The sequence below is a fragment of the Coptis chinensis genome, chromosome 2 (genome assembly GCF_015680905.1).
Source record: "Coptis chinensis isolate HL-2020 chromosome 2, ASM1568090v1, whole genome shotgun sequence".
Lineage (NCBI taxonomy): Eukaryota > Viridiplantae > Streptophyta > Magnoliopsida > Ranunculales > Ranunculaceae > Coptis > Coptis chinensis.
Window position 1 is genome coordinate 49,061,094 of NC_141457.1, and position 12,017 is coordinate 49,073,110.

General features: G+C 40.8%; 1 protein-coding gene across 1 annotated transcript; it reads right to left on the minus strand.

The window, feature by feature from the left end:
* Positions 1-7,690: 7,690 nt before the first annotated feature.
* Positions 7,691-9,267, minus strand: LOC147516369 (uncharacterized). The gene is made up of 3 exons (XM_086593241.1): positions 9,066-9,267; positions 8,558-8,793; positions 7,691-8,428 (listed from the first exon to the last, which is right to left on the minus strand). The coding sequence occupies exons 1-3, from the start codon at positions 9,265-9,267 to the stop codon at positions 7,691-7,693; spliced, it is 1,176 nt and encodes a 391-aa protein (XP_086449367.1).
* Positions 9,268-12,017: the final 2,750 nt, after the last annotated feature.

Consider the following 12,017-nt stretch of genomic DNA (forward strand, 5'->3'; position numbering starts at 1 on the left):
GTTCATTAATCCCTGTAGCTCAATTATCGCAATGTTTCTTTTCTCTGTTCTCCCATGCGCTACTGCCATTACCTCTCCTCTAGAATTTCTTATCGCAGCTGCCCATCCTCCGTTTGCGCCTTGCAATGTCCCATCAGTATTCAAGATGCAAACATCTTCTCTACCCCTCTCCCATCTGCACCACTTTGTCTGATTCCTCTCAAGTTCTATCTCTAAGTTCCATATCTCTTCAAGTCGTGCTCTGTTCGGTCCTTCCTTCATTCTGTATTGACATGATCGCAGCTTTTTCTTTGTATCGTTCAATACCTCTTGTACTATGTGTTCTGCTGGTGCTTGCTTGTTGTGAAATACCCTTCGGTTTCTTTCCTGCCATATCTCATATATGAAACCATTAAATATCAGCCTCAACAAGATCTTTATCGTGATCCCTTTCACGATGCTTTCTCGATCACCCATTCAACCTCTTCTCTCCATGTCCGACTTGTTTGTTTGTTATACCCTGCACTAACTAGCAGCCTTTGCCATATTTGCACTGAATATGTACACTGAAAAAACAAATGGTGCGCTGTTTCTTTTTCCCGCCAACAGAAAATACAAATGTCTGTATTCACTACCTTTCTCTCCTTCAGTACATCCATAGTTTTAAGGCCACCCCCTTATTGCTAACCACACTATAAATGAGTGTCTTGGTATTCTATTTGAATACCAGACAATTCCATGCCACTTACTGTTCATTCTCGCGCTTCTCAAGCTGTTGTACGTGTCCTTTAACTTGAAGTCTCCGTTCACTGTGGCTGACCATATCACTCGATCATCTTCTCTGCCCAGACTCACCACCTCCTCCATTTGAAGTATTTTTTTTTTATCGGTAAGCGAGGTTGTTAACGGGGTCCCCTACCCCTTTATTAAAAAAATAAAAGAAAAGAAAACAAAACAAAACAAAAGGAAATTACAATCTCTCATACTCTTTCCCCATTACATCATCATATATAATTTTTTACATCATGAGGAAAGGAACTTGGCCTGATCATTGCTTATGGATCAGCTGTAGTGGTACTTGCTAGGCATCAGCTAACTTGTCCAAAAAGCGCTGGCTAGCCCTTTAGGATGTTCTTCCCCCATTCTGCTATTCTCTAGACACCCCCGCATATTTGCTGCCAACCATAATTGTGCCCTTGTTGGTTACAAGTGCTGCCTTCACAGGTTCCTGCTCCATCTCCTTTCCAGTCACTGTACCCGATGTCTCAATAGCCACACTCTTCTGTACTGACCTTGCCCTGATCATATGCCTCCTAGATGGCGTTTCCCAGCCATCCTTCCCAATCTCAGTTGTACTCACCTGTTCCTGATTCACCGTCGGCTGAGTCATCCCCTCTTGGGCCATTTCAACCCCTTGACCCACTGGCGCAAGCCCTATCTCAGTCCCTAGCTTTGAAGTATTATATCAAGCAAGTGCACTCTAATATTATGGGGTACATTCCACTGCCTATTCTCTATCATGTTTGCAACTGTGGAGTTAATATTGCATGTTGAGTCATAAAGTAGAGATTGGGGAAAGAACTTCTTCAGTATACCTGCTGGATGCCACGGGCCCAACTAGAATTTAGTGTTACTTCCGTTCCCTATTTGATGAATTGCAATGGCAGCAGCTTGTTCTCTGTCCTTCATAAGGTTTCTCCACACCCATGAACAGTCACTGGGTATTTTCAATTGCCAAAAATTCCTCCCCTTGATCAGATTTCTTTTCACCCACTCTACCCATAGTGTCTCCTTATTGCTGATAATGCTCCATATGTGTTTGAGATTAGCTGCGTGATTTAAAGTACTGATATTCCTGATGCCTAATCCACCTTCTTCATACGGGTAACATATATCCTCCCAGCCAAGTAATGCATGAGATGTATTTCCATCAGGTCCATTCCATAAGAAATTCCTTAACAGCATATTGATATCATCAATTGTCTTCTGAGGTAGCACAAATGGCGAAAACCAATAAGTACTAAGATTGTTCAGCACCGCTTTTATCAGTTGCAATCTTCCTGCATAGGGCAGTGCTTTCCCTTTCCAGCTTTGTATCCTCTTGCTCACCTTCTCTATTAATGGGCCGCAATCCTTGGTTGTGAGCCTAGTGGTTATCAAAGGCAGCCCTAGGTATTTGACTGGCAACCTCCCTTTTGTAAACTGAATAACTCCCTGAATCTGTTCACATTTATCTTTATCCATCCCTGCAAAGAATATATTACTTTTCTCCATGTTTACCTGTAGTCCAATGCTCTGTTTAAGTTTCTGCAACACATCATTTAGACTCTGGGCTGTCTTAACATCTCCATGCATAAATGATATCAGATCATCTGCAAATGACAGGTGTGTAATAATAGGATTTTTGCATTTGTAATGAAGTGTATATCCCCCATCCTGTACCTTTCTCATCATCATTTGTGAAAACAATTCCATCACCAGCACAAACAAGTAAGGTGACATAGGATCACCTTGTCTAATCCCTCTTCTGCCCTTAAAGTACCCATATGGAGCCCCATTCAACATAATAGAATACCTTGGTGTCTGAATACATACCATGACCCATTTTATGAACTGTATAAGTAATCCGATGCTAATTAATGCAAATTCCACGGCCTCCCATCTAACAGAATCATAAGCTTTCCTGAGATCAATCTTAGCTGCACACCTTGGTGGCCCCGAATCTCTGTGATAATTGTGCAGCAGTTCATGTGATAGCAGAATATTATCTTGTATGCTTCTCCCAGAAATAAATGCAGACTGATTCAAAGACACTACCTGTGGTATGAAATCTTTCATCCTTCTTGTCAGAATCTTTGTGATGCATTTATAAACCACACCACAGCACGCAATGGGTCTATAATCACTCAAAGAAGCTGGTGTATTTACCTTTGGCACTAGTGTAATACATGTGGCATTGACTTCTTGCAGCATCATGCCAGACCTGAAAAAATTTCGAATTGCTTTTACAAAATCTTCTCCCACTATCCTCCATGCAGCTTTAAAGAATAATGATGTAAATCCATCTCCCCCTGGCGCTTTATCACTATCTATATTAGCTAGGCACTCTGTTATCTCATCCCTTGTAATCTCTTTAATCAGCTCATTTCCTTACTCTTGATCTATCTGAGGCATTTGTATATTCGAATACATAGAGAAGTCCAACTCCTCTAAGTGATCTGGGCAATACAAATCCTTATAATATTTTACACACTCTTCCCCTATTTCATTCACATCATCCAATTATCGACCCTGCGCTATCCTTTACACACCTGATTTTATTTACCCCTCTCCTCGCCTTCTTCGAATTGAAGAAATATTTGGTGTTATTATCTCCAAGTACAATCACATTATCTCTAGACTTCTGTTTTTGACTCGACTCCTCGCTCATCGATTCCTTTACCAAAGTTCTAATAGTGTTTCTCTCCTTCAAATCAGTTCACTATTCATGGGGGCTGTTTGTAACTCCTTTTGAACCTCCTCTAGCTCCTTCCTCGTTTTTATTATCCTCTCATTTACATTGCCCACCTTTGTCCTGTTCCACTGTATGAGTTCTGCCTTCACATGTTTCAGCTTCTTCTTGATGATTGTATACATAGGATTTATGAACCACTCTCGTGCTCCATGCCTTATTTACCACTTCTAGAAACCCATCTTCATAAATCCAGAAGTTAAAGAACCTAAAAGATCTTTTGGTTTTCCCTTTTTGAGTGCATGAGTTCACCACCATAGCCGAATGATCAGAAGTTGCCCCTGGACTTATGAACTCTGCCTCCGAATCTGGGTACTTATTCAGCCACTCAATGTTCACCATTACTCTATCAAGCTTCCTCCACTTTCCTGTTCACTTGTTTATTACTCCATGTCAAAGATGTCCCCTTGAACTTTAAATCTACTATTCCAGCCATATTGGTACAAAGCAGTAATTCCTGAAAGTGATATGGCCTCGTAGGTTCTCCCCCAACTCTCTCCTGTGAATTAAGAATCGAATTGTAATCCCCTAGCACTATCCATGGCGTTTGTATATTACAAGACAAATCCATTATCTGACTCCACAGTTCTCTTCTCGTCCATCCTTCTGTACTCCCATATACCATAGTCACCGTAAAAATATCTCCACTCATTACAGTAACCTCCATAGTAATACATTGCATTTCAGTTCTTATATTGCTTACCTCACACTCCTTTCCGTTCCAGCACACCTATATTCTTCCGAGCTCACTGTGAATGTAATTATGCGTTACTTCCCATCCAGGGCACACCCTATTCATAACAAAGTCCACATTTTTTTGTTTAACCTTAGTCTCTACTATCCCCATCAAACTCAAGTTATTCTTTCTTATTAATTCTCTGATTTCTGCCTGCTTGAACTTCTTATTCAGCCCCCTTATATTCCAACATCCTAAGTTGATCATCATTTACCACTTCTTTTGGGATTAAAGTGATCATACTTGGCGACCACTATGTTTGCTTTCGCAGAACTCGTCATCTTGACTCCTAAATTCTGTTTCATACTCACCTCTTTGGCGCTCCTTTCTCTCTGTTTCACACTTGGCTCTCCTGCGTCTTTAGTGCTCCCTTTACTGGTCGTGCCCGATACTTTCTTTCCTTGCTCCTGATACTCCATCTCTTTGTCTCGTGCTTCCCCTATTCCTTGAACTGTTCCACATAACATATTCCTTCCTTCCTTCAGTGCTTCATGTGCTTTACATGTATGCTTCTTTTTGGGTGTCTGCCACTCTCCATCTGCCTCATTTCCACTAATCTCTTCTGACACTTTCTGCTCTTCTTTCTCTCCTGAATTTTCCTCTATCATTATCTCCACTTCCTCCTCCTTCTCTCCCTTACCCTCTTGTTGGTTCTGACTTTTCTTTTTTATCCATGCTGTTGGTGTATTCTCAGTCTTCCTCGGTTTCTTTGTGCATACATTATCTGTATGTCCAAACACTCCACAATGCTTACAATGTGGCGGCTTCCAGTTGTACTCCACCTTCACATTGTAAGCTCTCCTTTGATCCACCATGCATGTAATATCCTTCTGATACTCGCATTTCGTGTTAACCTCAACGCATATTCTTGCATATCCAGTTCTTGTCATCTCTTCAGTCGGCTTATCGGTAAACAGAGGTACTCCGATCGCACTTGCTATCTTACTGAATCCTTTTTTGTTCCAAAGCTCCATTGGAAACTTCTTTAGTATCACCCATATAGGGATTGTTTTCATCTCATCAGCTTCTACAAACAGTTTCCAAGGTCTGACAACAAAGAGTTGGCTCGCTATGTGAAATGAGCCTATATCCATCACAGTATTTCGATCTTCTTCATTTCTGAACTCGAACGAATACATGTTTTCACCATACGTCCTCATCTCGAATCCATTCTTTACCTTCCACGTTCTAGTAACTACATCCTTAACAAAAGCATATCCCAGTTTACGTCCAACAAACGTTCCTATCACCAAATGTTCAAACTTTTTTGCGTACGTCTCCATACTCCTCTGAGTCGAAGTGTATCACTGCTTTCCCTTCCACCATATCTGGTTGATAATACTCGAGACTTTGTTTTCCTACTGATCTCCTTCCTAAGATGTCAGCCCACGAACCTTTCTTTCCAGTCGCCTTGTTTTCTGTCTCTACAGATTTGCTTGTTCCTTGTATTGAACTTTTGCTCTGCTCTGAAGTCCCAAGTATTTGCGTCGCACCCAAAGCCAAATCCTTTTCATTTTCCACCATTTTTCCTCTCACTTCTTCAAATCCTAAAAACTCGGGTTTTTGTTTTAGGGCTTGCGCCTTCATTTTTTCCTGAGTTGTTATTCCGATATCTCCACCTTTGCCATTAATGCCTTCATTGCTCTTTCCCTCATGCAAGTTACCCACAATCATGTTACCATCTTCTTCTTCCTCTTCACGCTGTTCTAGAAGTTCTTCATGTATTTTGATCATTCTTTTTTGCAGTAACCTTTCCAATGATCCCTTCCCGTACAGCCTCTCAAACTCAGTTTCCATCTTAAAAAATGTGTGGGCAAGCCTGTTTTTAAAGAGATCAGTAACTCAATAGTGTGTAGCGGGGTTCGAACCCCAGACCTCTGATATCATCACCCAAAGGTTTTACCAACTTATCTAGAAGGCACTTACTAAAAGTGTATTCCATTAAGTGTTTCACATACATTCAATCAATCAAGTGTTTTGCGTTCATTCTAAAGCAACTCTCACGTAGATATATTTAGTCAAGTGTTTTGCATTCTGTCGGTGTATAAAGTGGGGTTATGGGGTTCGGAAGTTGTTCATTTTAGATCTAACTTATATGATCAATGCTAGGGTTTAGGGTTTAGAGGCTTAGTCCTTGTCTTACAAAGGGTTTAGTCATTGATCCTTGAAACCTTGGAGTGTTTCCTGTGCTTTTGAGTTTTTGGGCTCTTGAGTTCACTTTTATCGTTAACTTTGGCTTTGATCGTGGACTATTGACATTTGATAGTTTGACTTTTGGGCACTTTTTCCAAGTTGTTCCATGATGTCCCTTTTAGGGTCCTTTTGTCTCCTTTTGGCTCTATAACATGTCTTCTGAAGTATTAGTTCCAGAATAGGGCTGTATCCGGAAAAAGCAATAAAAACATGAGTTTTCTACAATCAATCAATAAATTAGGTGTTTTGCATTCATTATAGTGCAAGCTCATAAGTGGTTGCATTCAATCATGTGTTTTGCATTCTTTCTAACGCAAGCTCGCTTGTTGGTTCGTTCATTCAATCAATCAAGTGTTTTGTATTCATTATAATGCAAGCCCACACGTAAGTGTATTCAAGCAAGTGTTTCGCATACATTCAATCAATCAAGTGTTCTGCATTCATTCTAATGCAAACTCCCATGTAGATACATTTAGTCGAGTGTTTTGCATTCTGTCGGTGTATAAAGTGGGGTTACGGGGTTTGGATGTTGTTAATCTTAGATAAAACTTATATGATCAAGGCTAGGGTTTAGGGTTTAAGGGCTAAGTCCTTGACTTACAAAGGGTTTAGGCATTGATCCTTGAAGCCTTGGAGTGTTTCCTGTGCTTTTGAGTTCTTTTTTTCTTTTTTTTTTTGGTCAATAAGCGAGGTTTTTAGAGAGGCCTTTTCATAAAAAGAATCAAAGCTTGTTACATCCTTACATATTGTTTCCCACTAGCATCTTCAAAAATAATTTTTTTTACATCCTCAGAAAAAGAACTAGGTACTAATTCTATGTATCTACTAGTAGGGATGTTATGGGCCAAAGCATCAGCTAGCCTATTAGTTTCCCTGTATACATGAATAATATCAAACTGCTCCAGCTCTTTCTTCATAGCTTGTATCCTTCGGATAAGTTTTTCTGCTTCCCATGGATACTTGTTTCTTCTGCTCAAGAATGTTATGACATTGGTAGAATCATGCGCACCACTAGGCGTTTGATTCCATGCCTTTTGCCATCGTATTCCCTCGTTTAACCGCCGCAACTCAATCAAAGCAATGCCCTTATATTACGAACTACCATTGCTCATTTCTTTGTAACTATCCCATTTCCATCTCGTACCACTGCTTTGCCCATCCCCATCCGCTCCTTGAAGGGTCCCATCAAGATTCAAGTTGGACACATTCATACCAGCTCTCACCCATTTGCATCTCTGTTCTTTCACAATTTTGATTCCCACGTCCATATTCTACCTCTCCATGAACTGTTGAGTCTCCGGACCTTGAACCATTGTGATATTCATGCCCATAAGCTTTGTTCTAGCTGTGTGAAGCACTTCCTCATACACCTGATGCGCATCAGCACTCTTGTTCTTGAAGATACGATCATTTCTGGCCTTCCAGATCATATACATGTATCCATTCCAAACAATTTGAAACCCATCATTCATATACCATTTTCCTCTTGTAATAGTTTCAACCCATTCCACCTCTCCTTCCCACGTGAGTTCAACATTCCTGTTAAACCCCATGCGCTGAATTAGAAGTTTCCATACCTGTTTTGAGAAATTGCAGTGATGAAACAAGTGCTGCTCTGTTTCTGTCTCTTGCCAGCATAACACGCACGTATCTGATTGAATCTTTTTCCACTCCCTTAGTTTCTTCAGAGTCTTCAGTCCTCCAGACAAAGCCATCCATGAAATAAACGAGTGGCAGGGTATTCTATTTGAATACCAAACCATTTTGGCCCACTTAACTTTCTGCCTTATATTCCTGAACCCTTCGTAAGTCTCTCTCATAGTATACTCACCATGGTTCGATGACGTCCAGACCACCTTGTCTCCTAGCCCCATGATATCGACTTCCTCAATCTCCTGGAGAAAGTCACTGAAGTGAATCTTGATTCTCTGTGGGATGCTCCATCTACCTGCTTCTATAAAATCAGCAACCTTATTCTTTAAATGACAAGTGCTATCATATAGTAATGCCTGTGGGAATTTCGATTTCAATATCCCAGTAGTATACCATGGATCATTCCAGAAACTAGTATCCTTTCCATCACCAATTTGGTGAGTGACAATCTCAGCTGCCTCTGTTCTTGCTTTTCAGTATATTACGCCAGCTCCATGAACTTGTGGGATCTTTAGCACCCAGAAACTTTTGTCTTTAATCTTGTTTCTGTATATCCATGTAACCCATAGGTTATCTGCCTTTGTAACAATCTTCCATATGTGTCTCATTGTCGCAGCTTGATTTACCTTTTCCAAATCTCTAATCCCTAGTCCTCCTTCTTCATAAGGGAAGCATGCAGCTTCCCATCCAATTAAGGCATGTGACTGTGTACAATCTGGCCCTGTCCAAAAGAAGTTCCGGCATAATCTATTAATGTCCTCGAATATCTTCTGTGGGATTTTGAAAGAGGCCATCCAGTAAACACTCTTTTTTTGTGATGGGCAAGCGAGGTTGTTATAGAGGTCCCCTACCCCTTTTCATTAATAAAAGATTAATAAGCTTGTTACAATCGGATATAGAGTTTGCCTACTGCATCATCATATATGATTTTCTTTACATCCTCCGAAAAAGAGCTAGGGACTAATTCTACATAGCTAACCGTAGGAATATTACTTGCCAATGCATCTGCAAGTTTGTTAGCTTCTCGATATACATGAGTAATAGTGCACATCTCTAGTTTCTCTCTCATCTGGGTAATGCTCCTCATCATCTGTTCTACTTGCCATGGGTAACGCATTTCATTTTTGAAAAAAGAGATAACATTTGCTGAATCCGTCTGCACTCTGAGTTTTCTGATTCCCTGTGAAATAGCCATTTTGATCCCTTTTTCGACGCCTTGCAGCTCTATTAAGGCAATGGTCCGCTTATTGGACCTTCCCTTACTCGCTATTGTGACTTGCCCCTGCTCATCTCTTATAACCGGCCCATCCCCCGTGAGGCCCATTAAGCGCGTCACCGTCGTGTTTAAGTTTAGAGTTCCCTCGTCCGCTCTTTCCAGCCCTCTGAGATTGCCGTCTTTCCTCACTTCGATACCACATCTACATTCCACCTTTCTCGAGCAGTTTGTTGCTTTCGGGTCCCTCTTCCATCCTTATATCCATTGCTTCTAACTTTGTTTCGACATCATTCAAAATTCTACAACCCGCTTTGAGTTGTGCATGATATTTATTTTCAAAAAATTTCATTTCGCGTTCTCCATATCTAGTATATGAACCCATTCCATCCTAATCTCATTCAAGTCTTGTTTCGCCCTTTACCCATTTGCCTTGCTCTGTACCCATTCGATTTTTGTTTGCCATGTGCTTGCCTGTGGTCTATTGTATCCCATTTTCTCTAGTATCGGCTGCCAAACCTCCTTAGAGTAATCACAATAATGAAAGAGATGTTGTTATCGTCTCCACCTCCTTCCAGCACAATATACATGTATCTGTAGTGACTTTCTTCCATTCTTTCATCTTCTCTAGTGTTTTGAGTCCCCCTTTAATCGCCATCCAGCTGATGAACGAGTGTCTCGGAATTCGAATTGAAAACCATACCAGCTTATGCCAAGGCACTAGTTGTTTTGTCCCTCTCAGTCCTTCATAAGTGTCCCGCAGGCTGTAGTCTCCATGAGTTGCAGTCCATACTAACTTATCTTTTCCTCCCATTATTTATGTTCCATAGTCGATCTCTTCCACTATCTCTCTTATGTGAACCTTAATTCGATCAGGAAAGTGCCATTCTCCTTGTACTATAAATTAAGAAACCTTTGCATTTATTTGACATGTGGAGTCGTAAGTAAAAACTTGCGGGAACTTATCTTTCAAAATTCAACGCGGATGCCATGGATCAAGCCAGAAGTTGGTGTTACTTCCGTCTCCTATTTGGATCAACCTGAGCTGCTTCTTTCCTCTCTTTTAATAGATTTCGCCAGCTCCAAGAACAGTCACTTGGAATTTTGAGTTGCCAGAAGTCCCTACCTTCGATCAAGTTTCTGTGTATCCAGTCCACCCATAGTGTATCGGCCTTTGTTACTACTTTCCAAATGTGTTTCATGTTGGACGCTTGATTCACCATTGCCAGATTCCTCAGTCCCAACCCTCCCTCCTCATATGGGTAACACAACTCCTCCCATCCAATCAAAGCATGTGATTGGTGATAGTCAGGCCCTATCCATAAAAAATTCCTACACAACCTATTTATATCATCAATGATCTTCTGCGGCATAATAAACGATGCAAACCAGTATACACTCAGGTTGTTAAGGACTTCTTTAACTAACTGCAGTCTCCCCGCATATGACAATGCCTTTCCTTTCCAGCTCTGTATCCTGTTTGTAACCTTTGTGAGTAAAGGACTACAATCTGGTGATTTCAGTCTTGTTGTAATTAAGGGGAGTCCCAAATATTTCACTGGCAGCTCTCCTGTCGGGAATTGTAATATCCCCTCAATCTCTATACATGTGTTGTCATCCACTCCGGCAAAATATATCTGGCTTTTTTGAACATTCACTTCTAATCCAGTGCAATCTTTGAATGTATTCAGATTCTCTTTGAGCTTTGTGGCTGTTTGAACATCCCCCTGCATGAAGGCCATCAAGTCATCTGCAAAGGACAAATTAGTTATAACTGAATTTTTACATTTGTGATGAAGCTTATACTCATTTGTTTTTACAGTGTAGTGCATGATTTCCGAGAACAAATCCATCACAAAGACAAACAAGTATGGGGACATAGGGTCCCCTTGTCGTATCCCGCGCTTTCCCTTGAAATACCCGTATGGTGCCCCATTGATCATGATTGAGTAATGAGCTGATTCCACACACACTTTAACCCACTCAATGAATCTCCTAGGTATACCAACTCTATACATAGCGAATTCAATAGCTTCCCATCTCACTGAATCAAATGCCTTCTTGATGTCCACTTTGACTGCACATCTTGGTGGTTCTGCATCCCTATGATAGTTATGCATGAGTTAGGTGGGACAACAAGATGTTATCTTGGATGCTCACACTTTGTAATGAATGCCTTGTTGGTTCTTATTTATCACCTTCGGCATTATCCGCTTCAATCTTCTTGTCATCACTTTTGTAATACACTTGTATACCACTCCACAACACGCTATTGGTCTATACTCCCCCAGATTGGATGGACTATGTACTTTTGGTATGAGTGTGACGCAAGTAGCATTGACTGCTTGAAGGAGCTGACCTGAGGTAAAGAAATTATGTATTGCCTTTATGAAGTCATCACCTAAGTCTCCATGTACACTTGAAGAAGAGTGCTGAAAATCCATCACTTCCCGGAGCTTTTTCATTCCCTATGTCTGCCAAAGCTTCTATTATCTCGTCTCTGGTGATCTGCCTTTGTAAATCTGCATGGTCTACTTCATTTATGGTCTGCCTTGGCCCAATCTCTTGAAATACTGTTAGGTTAATCTCTGCCATCTGTTCTGGACTATACAAATCCTTGTAATATCTCACACATTCATCTCCAATATCATTAAAATCTTGCATGATGTTACCGTCTCTGTTTATCAAGCAAGTGATCTTGTTTACCACTCTTTGAGCTTGCACCGATCTGA